This window comes from Ursus americanus, chromosome 8 (genome assembly GCF_024610735.1).
Source record: "Ursus americanus isolate L20-20 chromosome 8, mUrsAme1.1.p, whole genome shotgun sequence".
Classification (NCBI taxonomy): Eukaryota; Metazoa; Chordata; class Mammalia; order Carnivora; family Ursidae; genus Ursus; species Ursus americanus.
The window spans coordinates 63662703-63678972 of NC_142134.1; the positions used below are offsets into that span (position 1 = coordinate 63662703).

Consider the following 16270-nt stretch of genomic DNA (forward strand, 5'->3'; position numbering starts at 1 on the left):
CAAAAAACCGACTAGAATTTGAAGCAGGATCAGCCAGTTGCCTCATGAGGTTTCAGGGGATGGAAGCTCAGTGGGGACAGAGAGAAAGGACTGCTGCTTTTTGACCTGAGGTCCCTAGAGAAGACTCTCTAGAGCTGGTGGCATTTGCCTGGGCCCCAAAGGTTTATGTAGGAGGGCAGCGGGCAGAAAAATATCTCCTCACACCTGTATAGTGCCCTGCCTGCCCTCTCTTGTAACTCAGAGATCACCGGCCAGATCTCTCTACCCGAGACATCCTTGGGACCCAGAAATGTGGTTTCCAAGGGCCCCCCACACGGACTGTGACGGCCCGGAGGTAAGTTTCTACTGGTCCACAGCAAAATAAGACAATGACCCGTTGGGAGTTTTTCCACAAAGAAATTGTCTTCAGTTTAAAGGACTTTTCTTTTATTATGATATTAGGTCCTTTCTAATTTTTTAATGGTAAAAATACCCCATCCTTTAGATGAAATAATGTTGATAAAAGATAGCGTATTGGGACGGGAGGGTTGTTTGTTTTAAATATTTTTGTTTGGCAAGTGAATAGTTAGTTGGCCAACTGCATTGGTCCCTGAGATTTTACAGGTTTTATTATTTTTTAAAGATTTTCCATTTATTTATTTGAGAGAGAGAGTGAGAGTGAACAGGGGCAGGGGGAGGGGCAGAGGGAGAGGGAGAAGCAGGCTCCCCGCTGAGCAGAGAGCGGAACCTGGGGCTGGACCCCAGGACCCTGGGATCATGATCTGAGCTGAAGGCAGGCGCTTAACCGACTGAGCCACCCAGGCGCCCGATTTTACAGATTTTGAACCATTTCAGCGTGTAAGAACTACTGGCCTTGGATGCCATTCTGTGTCCCCTGAGGCAGGCGCATTCAGTGGAGGGTCTGCCTTTTCCCTGCGGCCCTGACCCAACCCATCCAGGCCTCTGGTTGCCCTCCCCGTTAAGGCTTGGGGAGGGAGGCTGCAGTCCTCCCTCCTTTGGGACTCTGTCCTGTTCCTGCTGACGTGCGGAGTCGCGGTCTCTCAGAGGGGATGGAATAAACGGACTCACACTAAGGCAGTCACGGGTCAGACCAGATAAATACAGTCCCCAGGGACCTTCATAGGTAGTGGAGCGCGAACATTAATTCAAACCAATAAATTGTGAAGGCGGGAAAGAATGATATTTTTAAATGAAAGGTCTTCTTCTGTCATCAGGCCACACCCTTCAAATCACTGATACAGACAGTTAAGAGAGGAGGCAAGGGCAAAAACTTGATTCTGGCTTCTGGATCGAAATGTCACAGACTGCTGTGAATAGAAATCCTGACCTTCTCTATTTCTGCCCCTCTCCAGTACAAAATGGATCAGTCAATCCCGCCACCCCTGCCCTGGGCCACAGAGCAACCTGAACATTCCTTTTCGAGGACCACATCGTGTTACGGTTAGTTTTCTGCATGCCTGCTGCTCCTCACGGAAAGGGATACCCGCTCACCTCTGGGTTCTGGGGCTTTGGGTGCTGCCTGACGTACGGTAGGAGCTCAACAGAAGCCCAGTAAGTAAGAGATTTGATATACCGGGTTAAAAATAGCCCAATGCTGGGGCGCCTGGGTGGCTCAGTTGTTAAGCGTCTGCCTTCGGCTCAGGGCGTGATCCCGGAGTCCTGGGATCAAGCCCCACATCAGGCTCCTCTGCTTCTCCCTCTCCCACTCCCCCTGCTTGTGTTCCCTCTCTCACTGTCTGTCTCTCTCTGTGTCAAATAAATAAATAAATAAATAAATAAAATAAATAAATAAAATAAATAAAATAAATAAATAAATAAATAATATCTTAAAAAAAATAGCCCAATGCCCTATGGGGTCCCTCCACAGTGACTATAGTCAGGGAAATTCAAACTCACAGGCTTCTAAAACTTCAATTGCATGAATCCTGATTACAAACAACCTGAGGAAACCAGTTAGTTCCCCGAAGACCAACCAAGTCCGTGGGCAATGAAGGGGGAGAGAACTCCAGAGAAGCCCAGGAAGACAGGTGGAAATTCCAGAAATATTGTGAAGCCCCATCTTCTGGAACTGGCCAACAATTTTTCTTCCACATATATTAAAATGTATAGTTTATACTTTGACCTGACCAAAAAAAAAAACAAACCAAAAAAAAAAAAAAAACACATGGACACAATCTGGGACAAAGCCACCAAACCTTTCATCCCCTTGGACAGTCAACAGAATAAATGATTTTCCACATCACACAGGAGAATTTTAAGTGCTTTGGGTCTATAGAAGTGGGACAGGGTGTTGGAGACATCTGTCAAACAAAGAAACCCTCAGATGCTTTAATGTGGCGGCTGCTGGGTGAGATGGGAGCCGAATGACCCTTTCTATAAGCCAGTGGTTCTGGAAACGGGGTCTGTGGACCAGCAGCAGCATCCCCTGGAAATCTGCTGGAAAGGCAGCTTTTCAAGCCTCACCCTGGGGCCAACTGAACCTGAAATTCTAGTGGGGTTGCCCAGCAATGTGTGTTTTCATAAGTCTTCCCAGCAGCTCGGATGCAGGCTGTACTTTGAGAACCACTGATATAAGGCATTACCTTGTGCTGAGTGACTCGGGGCCAGGAGCCTGACCCACCGCCACAGCCCTCAGGTGACCTAAAAAAAATGGATGACTCAGCTGAGTGGCTGAGTGCGGTGGGGCCTGTACTGGGATGGCTGAGGGCACATCCAGGCACAGCCCCTTGGGCACCCCATCTTTACTGCCAGCCTCTCCTGCTGCCTGTCTGGACTTGACCTACCCCGGTGGCATCTCCACTGGGCAAGGGCCGTGTCCTTCCAGACTCCCAACCCTTATTAGTTGCAATATGCGCAAATCCACCAGTGCCAAAGGGAAGCTTTCATGAACTTTCAGAGGTGGGTTAACTGTTTCAGAGCAGCAGTTACGGGCCCAAGCAGTCGTCTGAGCCGCCGGACACGGCCCCGCGCTTCTCAGAGCACCAGGGTGGCCCTCTGGCCGCGCGCCTCGGCCTGGCGGCAGAACCCCTATCCGCAAATAGCCAGTCCCAATCTGGGTCCCCAAGACCGAGGGTGTGCCTGGATTTATTTTTTGAAGTGTTTGTGCACTTCACGAGCCTCACCCTTTCATTTAGGGCTTCAGTACAATTGCATTGACCTAATTAATTCATTTTCTTTTCGGTCCAAAGTGGAAGTCGGGGCACAGGGCTGCAAATCCAATGCAAACCCGCTTTGGGCGCCGATACTCTGGACAATTAAAACAAAGAGCGGCAGCGGCGGCGGCGGCACCGCACAAAACCCTCGGGAAACATCCAGAACGTGCCGCGTACCAGCCGGCAGGGCGGGGCGCAACCTGGGTTAAAAATGTGCCCGCAGGGAGGCGGCCCCACCCCTGCAGGTGGACAGGTGGAAGTTGGCAGGGGTCAAAATCCATCCTTAAAGGACTGGAAGCTGGGCCGCTGCGTGGCGCAACTGCAGGGGGCACACTCGCCCCGCGCCCAGCGGGAATGGCGCCCTCGCCAAAAAAGCAACGAAACAAAACCCATTGCACCGGCGGGAACTGGGCTGCGGGACCCACAGGAGGAGTGGGTGGGAGAGGGAGAAGGCGGGAGGGGGGACTAGAACGAGAAGGGGAAGGAGGAGAGGGAGAGAAAGAACCGGGAGAAAAGGCAGAAAGTGGGAGAAAGAGGGGGTGAGGAAAAGAAAGGTGCGAGCAGGAGATGGGGGAGAGGGAAAAGGGGGAACGGAGGGAGGGGAGAGAGGGCTCGCGGACAGGAAGAGCGCCGAAGGGGGGCGGGGGAGGAAAGCGAATAAAGGGAAAGGGTGGGGGGCGAGCAGGGAGCCCAGGGAACCCGGCGGGGGGCGGCGGCCAGGGGGCGGGACCCGGGTCAGTGGCCACCTGCGGGGGCGCCGGCCGCCCCGGGGGGTGGCAGCCGGGGTCCCGGGCAGCGGCCGGGGGGCGGGCTGGGCTGGGAGGCAGAGGGGAGGGAGGGGACGGGCTCTGGGAGGCGGGGAGGAGCCGGCGCTCGGCTGGGGCTGCGGGGGCGGCGACGGCGGGAGCGGCAGTGGCGGCGGCGGCGGGTCCGGCGGCGGCGGCAGGTGGCCCCGCGCGCGGCGGCGGCCGGCCCGGCCGGGGGCGGGCGGGAAGGTGGCGCCTCGGGCGGGGGCCGGTCCCTGCACCAGGTGACCTGCTCTGGCCCGGATCCGGGCGGCCTCGCCATGCAGCGGCGCGGCTCGGGGCTCGGGTGGCCGCGGCAGCAGCAGCAACAACCCCCGCCGCCCGCGGTCGGTCCCCGGGCCGTAGCCATGGCCCCCCCGAGCGGCGGCGTCCCCCCGGGCCTCGGCGGCCGCCCTGCCTGCGCGCTGCTCCTATTCTGCTACCTGGTGAGCGCCGGACCCTGCCCGGGTCCTCCCCTCCGCGCGGGGCCCCGGGGACGCGGGCGGGGGCGGCCGGGGACCTCCGCCTCGCCGGGCGGTACGGCGCTGCTAGTTTGCTCGCTTCCTGGCCGCTGCGCCCCGGGCGCGCCGGCACCTGGGATGGGGAGCCGGGGCGCCGAGAGGGGTGCGTGGACCGGACTTGCGGCGCGGCGCTCTCGCTCGTGTCCGTCCCTCTTCCTCCGAGACGCGCTGCAGACCCGGGCGAGGTTCCCCTCGAGACCCCCTCCCGTGCCCCGCGCCGCCTGGAGCCGCGCCAGCCGCGTTTCCTCCCCAGGCGCCGCGCGCGGCTCTCCAGCCCCCTCCCTCCCCGTCCCTGGGCTTCCCTCGCAGTCTCGCAGCTCCTTGCCTTCCCGAGCCCAACTTCGCCTCTCTCTGTCGGCGAGCGCCGCCCGCCTCGAACCTCCGTGTAGTTTCCGCCGGGTCCTCATGGCCCGGACCGTGTTCTGCCAACGCGCCGGCAACGAACCCTCGCGTTTCCAGCGCTCTTCAACTCCTCCGTGGTCACTCCGGCCAAGTTGCGGATGCCAGAACGAAATCGAGTTCTTTGTAACACGCTTACCGCCAGAGTGGGGACTTTAGCTGCGTCTTGAACATTGTCATTTCAGAGAATACGCTTGGGTTAGGCACGTCAGTTTACCATTTGCACTCTTCTTGGCTTCGGTTTCAGTCATCACCTAAATGGCAGTAACCTATTTTTCAAAACCAGCTCATTTAAAATACCAGAATAATTTAAACCCTCAGAACAAGGTGGGAGAATATCCCCCAATTCTTTTGATGGTTTTCTTTCTTCTGCTTTGAATTCTCCTAAACAATAGTAAATTTACAGAAGGCGACACCCTTCCTGTCCAGCCTACCTTATGTTCCAGGATCCTGCGGAAACCTGGGGTTATCTCGCCACATATTACTGTAAATAAATGAAATCGAAATTGCTGAATCATGAAACTGATGTAATAGGAAATTCACAGAATGCTTAAAATTGAGCAGTGTCATTGTCCAGAATTGTTCTCACTTCTATGGTATCGCCATTATTTGGAGTCTTTCTTCTTAGAGGCTAAAAACTGCTTGGGAGACATTGTCAGGCATTAGGATTTGATTCCGAAGAAATTGCCACCCAGCCCAAGTTTCTTTTAACACTCTTTACTTCTCAGCTGTTGCATTTCTTGAAGCGAGAGCGTGTACAAATGCAAATTCTAATTCTGCTGTAGCGCCTACCTGTTGAGCAATCCACACTTTTCCTCCTGTTTTAAAGTTAACCAGTACCGAATTCCGTGGTTGGATTTACTTGATATCTTCAGAAGAAGTTGTCAGTTAACATGCATTTTTTTTTCACCTGAGAGGTATTATTATTATTTAATATTTATGCCACAGGGTTAGAGCACACAGGCTTATAAATACAACTGCCAAAACAAATGACAGGGTTTCAGTTTAAACAGATGATCCCCGTCCACAAGGCACTGGTTACCCACAGGGACAGAAATGATGTAGTAAAATAGTGTGTGAACTATTAATGTACAGGTGGTCTGGAAAGTTCCACGCGGAAATCCGAAGACCGGCAAGGAGAGACAGCTTCTTGATGATTCTGAGAAATCAGAGTAACAGGAGCAAAGCCTATAGGCCTGGTGGTCTGCGGGAACAGAGGCAGAGGAGGGAGCAAGTAGGAAAGTTCTATTTGGACCAAGGGGGATTTAAGGGAACAGGTCACAGAGAGGAGACAGAGATGCTATGCACGGAGTAAGGTAGCGAAGTGGTGAGGTCAGGGCTCCGAAGAGAGAGATTATAGAAAATACCATAATGTGGGAACTAACCGGAGCATGACTGAGTGTCTTGGCAGACAGGGAAGGATTGGATTTTGGAACCGTCGTGAAGAGGGAAATGTCAGTGCTTCCTGACTGTGTGTGTTTCCTTCAGATGGGCTTCAGATAGGCTACTATGTAGGAAAGACTTTGGTAAACAAGCAAACCATTTTGCCACTGAATGAGAAGCTTTTGTCAAGCCCAGGAAAGCAAAAGTGTGATTTGGAAGATGGGCTTCACCTTTTGTTCTAAAGGTCTAGCTATTTCCGTAGGATTCTGCTCTAGAGGTATGTGCTGTCTGAGCCTCTAGTGAAAGGTGAGGCTTCCTGACCTTGGAGAAATTCACTGTGCAAAGTGGGGACCATCTGCCTGAAGCATGAGATACAGAAAATGACAGAGGGGGAAAAAAAGGCATAATTGTGTCCATTCTCCTTGTCAAGGAATACTGCCTAGAGGAAGTGATTGCTCAGGGGAGGCAAGGCGGGCAGGTGGAGGGGAGGCGGGCAGGTGGAGGGTAGACGTGGAACAGAATAGCTAGGCAGGATCTCAGGAACAGGTAAACACCAGAGGGAGAAAGCTATCCCATAATTTGGAAACATAAATAATAATAATAGTTTGCATTGTACTAGGTCGTTTATATGCATTATCCAGTATTTTTTTTAAAGATTTATTTATTTATTTGAGAGAGAACATGTGTGAGCAGGGGGAGAGGCAGAGGAAGAGGGAGAGAATCCTTAAGCAGACTCCCCACTGAACGTGGAGCCCGATTGGGGCTCGATGCGGGGCTCGATCCCAGGACCCTGAGATAATGACCCGAGTTGCAATCAAGAGTCGGACGCTTAACCCCCCAGGCGCCCCGCATTCTCCAGTATTAATTTTAAGGACAACTTTGTGAAGTAGGACCTGTTACGATCCTCATTTGGGTGAGGTAACTAAGACTCAGAGAGGTTAAGTAAGTTGCCCTGGGCCACACAGGTAGTTCAAGATTGAACCCCAAGTCTGTCTACTTCCAGAAACCCAGTTCTCAGGCATGCTAACTTACTGCTTTCTGCATTTTGCTGCTTTGCGCTCGTTCCTCTCATACATAGATGCATGGGCCATTAGCAAAGCTCTTACAATTAGCAGCCACTGTGCAATTGGCCAGGATGTGAGGTCATGTCTAAAGTAGCCTAAAATATACAAAGCAGGAAGCACAGGCCAGAGAATAGAAGCAGGATGTTAATGAGAAAAAAAAAAAAAAAAGGTGAAACCAGAAAATACTTGCCACGGAGAGGTAAAAGATAGGGTCTCCCTCTCGTCTGGAGGCAGCTGGTGGAGGTTAGCCCTGGGCGTGTGTATGAATGTGTGTCCAGGTGTAGAGCGAGTGAGCCTTGCAATGCATTCCAAAGCCAAGTTGTCTGTGATTTGGGGGCCGATTCCCACTTTGTGCTATCCCCACCTGTTTGCTCGTTTGCAAGGACTAGAGGTTGAAAGTGGTTTTCTGAACAGATGCCTTTAAGCCCCTGCCCTCATAGGGAGCATGCTTCCCGGAGCCAGGGTCCTGAGGCAACGGGCGTCTTTCTTCCCCATTGGCTGGGACAGAGTAACCTTCAGTGGCAGCCCAAGAACAGTACTGTGACTGTAGCTAGGATACTGCCAAAGCATGAATAATTGTGTCGAGGCCTGAAAGATAAGTCACGGAACGATGCCAAGCAGATCTCTGAAAAGATGATCCCTGGTTCCAGCGGCTTCCAGAAAATTCTAAGGTCACCAGAGGTCAAGAGGCAGAGAGCCTCCTCAGAGAGGGTGAGGGCCCGGAAAGGAAAAGGTAACAGAATCGCTTCCGCGGAGGTGCCTGGTGCTGAGTGGTGTGGTCTGATCAGGACTGCCAGCAGACCCCCTGGCCATTCCCATACGTCATTACCTCGTACCTTCCTCCAGACCTGGCCAGACCAGCTGAGGCTGCCCCAGCCCCATCTGTGATGGTGGCACTTGTGGAAGGCATTTCTGTCCTTTCCGAATGCTGGTCTTGAATGTATAATTTTTTCTGAAATGAGAAAAACAGATCTCACAATGGTTAGTATTGATGTCAGCTGTAGAGCTGAAATATTCAGAGCGGACATTTGCACTTGTTAGACAACCAGAGGACAAAGACGTAAGAGGGCATTGGTGGCACAGATGTATGTGGGGATGGTTAGCAGACCTATGGTGGCTGTGACGGAATTCTCCGTCAGTGGCCACAGACCATCGGGTTATCCCTCTGGTGGTGTTCGTGAACTCCTTCCTCTGTGTGTAACACGGGCCCCAGGAAGATCAACACAAGGTATAGAGACTCTCCATTATCTCCTTTGTGCAAGAGCGAAAACGGGTATTTGAAATATAGAGATCAGCTTCAACCTTCCCGTCAGCCAATAGAGGCCACATCACCCTGACCAGAGCTCCTAAAATCCCCAGGCCATGGTGTTTGCCTCTTGCTTTCTATACCTTTCTATTTCTCTTGGCAAAAGTATGGGAGGCATGAATTGGCAGAAGGAAGCAGGTAGAGGAAAGGTGGACGAGGCGTCGAGAACCCAGGCAGTTCACAGAGATGGATAGTCGCGAGTAGACCGTAAATAGCCTCAAGTGAATTCAGTTAAGCTGTTTATTGGCTCATCCTGTTCCCCTGAGAAAGGACCCGGGGGCAGGAGGGCTGCGGGGCATGGGGGGGATTTCTGAGGACATTCTGCTTTGGCTGCTCTTATTTCTGACATCGTCCTCCAAAGAAGGGCTTAACTGAGTTGGGGAGTTGGCGCAGTGCCGTGTGTATGTTTGTGGGTAAACTAATGCCTACCCTCTCCAGGCACAAGGTGTAATGACCTGGTAGGATCTTAGCCCCCACTCCCCCCACCCCCTCCACCTTCAAGATGAGAGTGAGCCAAGTCTTAACTTTCCCCCACCTGTGGCCAGAAAGTGGGACAGGTGTAGAGATCAGTTGGTGAGTCAAGGGCCTCATTTTGGGCGTTTCTGGAAGGCGAGAGGGACACTATCACTGACTGTGGAGTCCGAGAGGAATTTGAATTTTGGTTCTGTTTTTGAGGAGCTGTTTTTGAGCACCTTGGGCAAATGACTCCCCCTCTCTGAATCCGTTCCATTTTCTCAGTTGTAAAACTGGAATGCTGTGTCCCTCTCAGAGCTGTCGTGAAGATTAGATTTGAAGGGAGAAGGTCTATGAACTTCTTTATGAAAGGATGAGGTTAGAAGTGAGTGAGAAGAGGGACTTGCTGCCTCTGTCCCAATGCCCGGCACGTAGTTATTCAGTGAAATTAAACCAAACCAAACCTTGGTTACCCTCATGATTTAAGTTAAAAAGAAATAGCGTATCAAACAGTATTAAAGAGAGGAGGGGACCCAATACGACTAGGAGTATTGCTCATTGTCGTGATGGCATTTCTCTAGGCAGCTCTCAGGTTTCGAAGGCAGATTGGTCGACTGGGAAGTGGTGCCTAAGACACATTGAGATTTCGGAGTCCGTACGGACATCACTGCCCATTCTGTTTAATTGCAGGCTTTGTGACATAAACAGGATTTTTGCTTACTTCTAATCAGTGGAAATTGGAAAAGTAGGACTTTTAGGCCATTGCAATGACCTTTTGACCTATGGAAAGTTTGATTCAGCCAGTCTGGAGAGAAAGTACTCATGAGCAAGGTTTTCTTTTTTTTTCTTTTTTCTTTTTTTTTATTAATAATGATTTTTTATTATATTATGTTAGTCACCATACAGTACATCCCCGGTTTTCGATGTAAGGCTCGATGATTCATTAGTTGTGTATAACACCCAGTGCACCATGCAATACGTGCCCTCCTTACTACCCATCACCGGTCTAGCCCATTCCCCCACCCCCCTCCCCTCTGTAGCCCTCAGTTTGTTTCTCATGAGCAAGGTTTTCTTAGGTGACTAATAGGGCGGAATGGGCAGGAATGAGAAAAAGAGGCGCTCAATAATTGTGTGCACACATGAGCCCACCGCACACACGTGTTAGTGTAAAATTTCCCATGACAAGACGCGAATGATTGAAGGTGTTTCAATCTCTCCATCCCTTCCTTAAATAACAAGTGGTCCATATAAGAGAAAAGAGCCACGTTTTCTCAGCTTTTCGGAACAGGGAGGGTTATTTGAATAGAATTTCTTATTGATTTTGTTTGAAGGCATCGGATGCAGTCATCCTAAAAGAAGCTTAGACAGAATTGATAGGGTTTTTTTTCCATCCAGAAGATACATACATTCATCTGTTTCTCCACTCTGACTTGAATGCATTTCGATCTCCAATTTGGGGTCTTTTATCATGAACACGACATTAACTGACCCATTTCTTTCTTTAAAAAAATGTACAATATACACAATTAGACAAACATGAGGGAGTCTGTTTTGAGAGTGTGTGTGACATTGTCAAATTTGACTTTGATTAAGGCTTACTTGTGGTGTAAACAGATGTTTGAGGGCTCGGGCATCTTTCAGAGCCCAGCTCCATTGTGTGCGGAGCCGACCCGCCGCTTCCGAGGTAGCGCATCTCCGTGGCTGCCTAAATGGCATAACTTGAGGGGCACAGAAATGCCCCCACTCACCCCCCAAATCTTGCTTATAGTGGCAGTGCATTTGGGCTTTGCTTTTAAGGCATTATCTCCCCTAGGCAGGCACAGCAATGCAGATATGTGACATTACTGCCGTCCTTTTTCATTATCACATTAGCATGGGTGAACTTGCTGGATGAAGAGGAGTCCAACAGGGGGAAGAGGGGTAGGACATAGTGAACATTGAATTCGTATTTTTGGTGTGGAGAAATGGAAAAGTTCTAGGAGGTAGGGCGGTAGTCTGAAAGGTCTGGAGGGACTTGATAGCTGACAGAAGTCCACCTGAAGTGGGTAAGGTACGTGCCACAGTGCCACCTTCCCTGACCTCGCAGTCCCCACGTAGCTGTGACCCCCAGGGGCCCAGTGAGAGGCAAAGGGTGAGGGTTCTTCCCAAGGAGATGGATGAGGCTGGATGGGAAAAGAGAAGTGGAGAGGGTCCCCCTCACAAAAGAACTTGTGGATGTCGGGAAAGGGTGGCGGGGACTCAGGATTGGATCAAGTCCTCCAGTTTATATGCAGGTGCCCCTGGGAGCTGTGACCTGAGACGGACCACAGAGGCTCCTGGCAGAAATGCTCATGCCCAGGATTTTACTTCAGCAGGAAACACTTAACCAAAATCCTACTGTGTGCCAAGTTCTCTTTGAGAAGCCAGAGACATAACAATGAATAAGACAGGGACTCTGACCTCATAATTTCCAAGCAAAGGAACGACTGGGTAATTTTTCACTTCGGTTAATGCAACCTGGCATGTGAAAATACCTATGAAGGTTGGACACGTGTCATGCCTGTAGCTGAAACTCTTCAAGTTAATTGCCTTATTTTCCTGGCAGGAAACAGCTCATAACCACACACATGACTTGAGCCAGGAAATCAGCTTCAGCTTAATCAATATTTAGAGTGTGATGTGTTGCTAATCGGTGTTGGTTTTGTACATAACAGAGGTGGCCACAACTCATGGCGGAGCAGCTGCCCACTGGGTCTGCTCCAATCCACAAGATGCCAGCTTCCTGCATTGCATAGCTGCCCCAGACTGAAGGCCGTCGTGCCTTTTGAGGGATTTGGACCACGCCCCTACAGCCATGTACAGTGCTTCTGAGGTCCCCTTTGGGGCCAGCACGCCCTGATCCTATCATGAAAACATTGTCCATCCCTGAAACTGTCCTTCTCTTGTACTCATGCTTCTCCCACTTCTCAAATTCATCTTACTCAGTCCATGAAATTTTTTTTGCACCCAGCCTAGCTCTAACTTCTCATCCCACTTAGACCTCTATTGAAAGAAACAATAGCAAGATGTCAACACCGCCGCCAAGGAACGTTAGAAAAATAACAAATCAAGCGCCATCAACCACACGTCTATGAAATTATGCCTAATTGGGTTATTCATCGCATTTCTCCCATAGAATCATTCCTTTGAAAAGCATATTGTCAGGTTGTGTTTTCCAAAACTCGAAGTCTAGAATCAGAGCTCGGTAATCTAGAAGGGGAGTCGGCAAGCTATGGCCCGCGGGTGCAGCCAGCTGCCTGTTTTTGTAAACAGAGTCGAGCCGGACCACAGCTGCGCTCCTTCGCTTACGAGTTGGTTGTCTGGGGCTGCCTTCTTGATTCCACAGCAGAGCTAAGTAGTTTTTCATGGACACCAAGTGGCCTGCAAAACCTAAAATACCTACCATATGGCTCTTTTTTTACAGGGAAAGTCTGCTAACTTCAAAATAGCAGCATCCAGTAGAAATAAAATGTAAGCCACAACTACGAGCCCCATGTGTACTTTCAGATTCTCTAATAGCCACGTTTAAAGAGTGACAGGTGAAACTAATTTTAGTAATAAATTTTATTTAACTCACTGCATCTGGATATGGTCATGTCAACATGTAATCGGGATAAGAACTATTCAGGAGATATTTTGCATTTTTAAAGAAAATTGCCTTTGAAATCCAGTGTGTATTGTACGCTCACAGCGATTTGGACCAGCCCCATTACCAGCGCTTCATAGGACTCGTGGCTTCTGTATCCAGTGGCACGCGTCTAGAACCCACACACCTTGGATTTACTTTTCTTGCACTTGAGGCTCTGAAGTAGGTGAAAATAAATAATCTTCATCTGCATATATAGAGATTTCCTTTAAAGCTGAATTTTGAGGGAAGGGACTGGAGGGAGAACACGGTCAGGTGTCCTCTACCTTCTTCATTCTCATCTGTCACCGCTGGTCTCGGCGACGATGAGCCCGACGTCCGGAAAGTCATGGGTCATCAAGCGAAGCTGAAACCAGTTTTATTAATGTGGGACAGTGGCCTGATGCATGTTTAGCACCAAGATGTAAAGTAGTGAGATTACTACTAGCTGCACTTTGCAATGAGATCTCGGGAAATCACATAGCCTTTCCCCCAGAATTCTGCTCAAAAGAAGTATTACCTGGAGTTCCTAGCGTCAGCAAGAAAAACATGATTTAAAAAAATATTGCCGTGGGAGAAGAGGTCTGGGGTGAGTTTTTAAGGTATACGTAAAAGGAACGAGGAAGAGGTTTTAAGTCATTCTTTGAAAAAGAACACAAGGTGATATTCAATATACCACAGCATGTCCTGGACTCTGCTCTCTGTTGCCTCATTGGGGCAAATGGGGAATTGAGTGACGGTGGCATGAGGGGCACTTGGAATGAGGGGCGCCCGCCTCTGCGGTGGGCTCATCGGCTGGATTCGCATCTTGAGAAGGAGGCCACCTCTTGGCACTTCTGGCTGAATGAACAAACCGCCACTTGTGGACGAATGCTGGGGTATCTCTAGTCACAAGAAAGCAGAACTCTGCCTGGCAACTCTCTGTAGTCTTGCTGTTGTGTGCTGTGGGGTGGAGAACGTGGGAGAGGGAGTGAAAGCAAGGGGCCGGGCTCCTGGGCTTGTGTCTGTGAAGCCACCAGCTGGGTGATGCCGGAGAACATGGCCTCTCCGCTCTCCGTGATCATTGCCTTGTTGAAAGAATGGGGTGGGCTGGCTCATCACCAAGGGCTCGTCCGCTCTAACAGTCGCTACTTCTAATTATAAGATTATTTTTATGTTTGTTTTCCCCCCTGTAATTTGGAAGTATAAATGAGAGCATAAAACAATTAAGCCTCTTACTGCGGGGGCAGACAGTTTGGACTGTACCCACCTCTTTACATATTTCTTCCCACAGTTTTCCCATGACTAATCAAAAGCCATGGCCAGCCCTTCTCACTCTGCCACTTGGAGAAGCTACGTTTTTTCTTTTCTTTTTTTTTTTATTTATTATTATATTATGTTAGTCACCATACAGTACATCCCTGGTTTTTGATGTAAAGTTCAATGATTCATTAGTTGTGTATAACACCCAGTGCACCATGCAATACGTGCCCTCCTTACTACCCATCACCGGTCTATCCCATTCCCCCACCCCCTCCCCTCTGAAGCCCTCAGTTTGTTTCTCAGAGTCCATAGTCTCTCATGCTTCATTCCCCCTTCTGATTACCCCCCCCTTCTTTATCCCTTTCTTCCCCTACCGATCTTCCTAGTACTTATGTTCCATAGATGAGAGAAATCATATGATAATTGTCTTTCTCTGCTTGACTTATTTCACTTAACATTATCTCCTCCGGTGCCGTCCATGTTGCTGCAAATGTTGAGAACTCGTTCTTTTTGATAGCTGAGTAGTATTTCATTGTATATATGGACCACAACTTCTTAATCCAGTCATCTGTTGAAGGGCATCTCGGCTCCTTCCACGATTTAGCTATTGTGGACAATGCTGCTATGAACATTGGGGTGCATATGGCCCTTCTCTTCACTACGTCTGTATCTTTGGGGTAAATACCCAGTAGTGCAGTGGCTGGGTCATAGGGTAGCTCAATTTTTAACTGTTTAAGGGACCTCCACACTGTTTTCCAGAGTGGCTGTACCAACTTGCATTCCTACCAACAATATAGGAGGGATCCCCTTTCTCCACATCCTCTCCAACAATTGTTGTTTCTTGGCTTGTCAATTTTTGCCATTCTAACTGGCGTAAGGTGGTATCTCAGTGTGGTTTTGATTTGAATTTCCCTGATGGCTAATGATTTTGAACATTTTTTCGTGTGTCTGTTAGCCATTTGTATGTCATCATTGGAAAAGTGTCTGTTCGTATCTTCTGCCCATTTTATGATTTGTTGATTTGTTTCTCGCGTATTGAGTTTGAGAAGTTCTTTGTAGATCTTGGATATCAGTCTTTTATCTGTAGTATCATTTGCAAATATATTCTCCCATTCCATGGGCTGCCTCTTAGTTTGACTGTTTCCTTGGCTGTGCAGAAGCTTCTTATCTTGATGAAGTCCCACAAGTTCATTTTATCTTTTGTTTCTCTTGCCTTTGGAGATGTATCATGAAAAAGGTTGCTTTGGCCGATGTCGTAGAGGTATTTTCATCTTTAGGACAGTTGCTTTTCTCCCCATCCCCCGCCCCCTCCCCTCTGGTTTTCTTGCCCCAATATTCGTGTAGTACAAAATTCCAAAGATAAATAAGGATACACATCACACGTCTCTCTCTTAGCCTGTCTCCTGGTCACCTCATCCTTTTCCACGCGAGCAACCAGTGCTATGGGTATTCAAGCAAATGTGTATATATTTTTCCTTTTCTTAAAAAAAAAAACTCAAATGATACTTCTGAACCTTGTTTTTTAAAAAAACTTCAAACTTTGGAGATCATTTCATTCTCTGTACATGAACCCCTTCCTCATTTTGATAGCTGCCTAGCACCCCAGGAGTGGATGTCCTATCATTTACTGAACCTGCTCTGTCTTGATGGACATTTAGTTCTTCGTCTTTGCTGTTGCAGTGCTGCAGTGCGAACCTGCACACGCATCGTTTTGCACAAATTTGAGTATATGGATAGGATAAAACCCTAGAGGAGGAATTATTGCCCAGAGGGTGGGTGCATTCATACTTCTGATGGATACCGCCTGACCCCGACCACAGAGATCACTCTCACCAGCAGTACATGCGAGGCCAGTGTGGCTGGGACAGTGTGTTATCGGACTTTTTGATCTCTGGGAACCTAGTAAGTTCAAACTGATCTCTTCATGTGGTTTCGACTTGCCTTTCTCTGACTACCAGAGGGAATTTACTCATTGTTGAACTATGTCGTTTCACGTGCTCATTTTTTTTGATTGTCAGCTTTGTTTCTAATTGATGGTCGGTGCTTTCAAATGGAAACACTGCTCCTTTTTCCAGAAACTTTCATTGACTTTTCACTGTCCATAGAATGAAAGTCCACGTACCTTGGGCCGGGGGATTCAGTGTCCTGTAGAGCCAGGACTCTGCCTTTTTTTTTTTTTTTCCAGCTTCATATCTTCATGTCTTTTTGTGTCTTTAGCCTGGTTCTGTTCTCTGGTCAAACCCATCTGCCCTCTCTCTAGGACACCTGTGTTGCTCCGGCTTTAGCTGTTCACACCACTTGCAGGGACTTCCCTGGGCCTCT

At 49.3% G+C, this 16270-nt stretch overlaps 1 protein-coding gene across 4 annotated transcripts in view; it reads left to right on the plus strand.

The window, feature by feature from the left end:
* The first annotated feature begins 4118 nt into the window (after positions 1 to 4118).
* The window catches only part of SEL1L3 (SEL1L family member 3), a 101284-nt gene continuing 89132 nt past the window's right edge, over positions 4119 to 16270 (plus strand). For 2 of the 4 annotated variants that reach the window (XM_087864246.1, XM_087864247.1), the window contains exon 1: positions 4121 to 4383. In XM_087864246.1, coding sequence (XP_087720372.1) covers positions 4219 to 4383 — 165 coding nt within the window. In that variant the 5' untranslated portion in view covers positions 4121 to 4218. Of the gene's footprint in view, positions 4384 to 16270 lie in introns of all 4 variants that reach the window. The other 2 variants (XM_087864248.1, XM_045771308.2) reach the window with 2 other exon arrangements.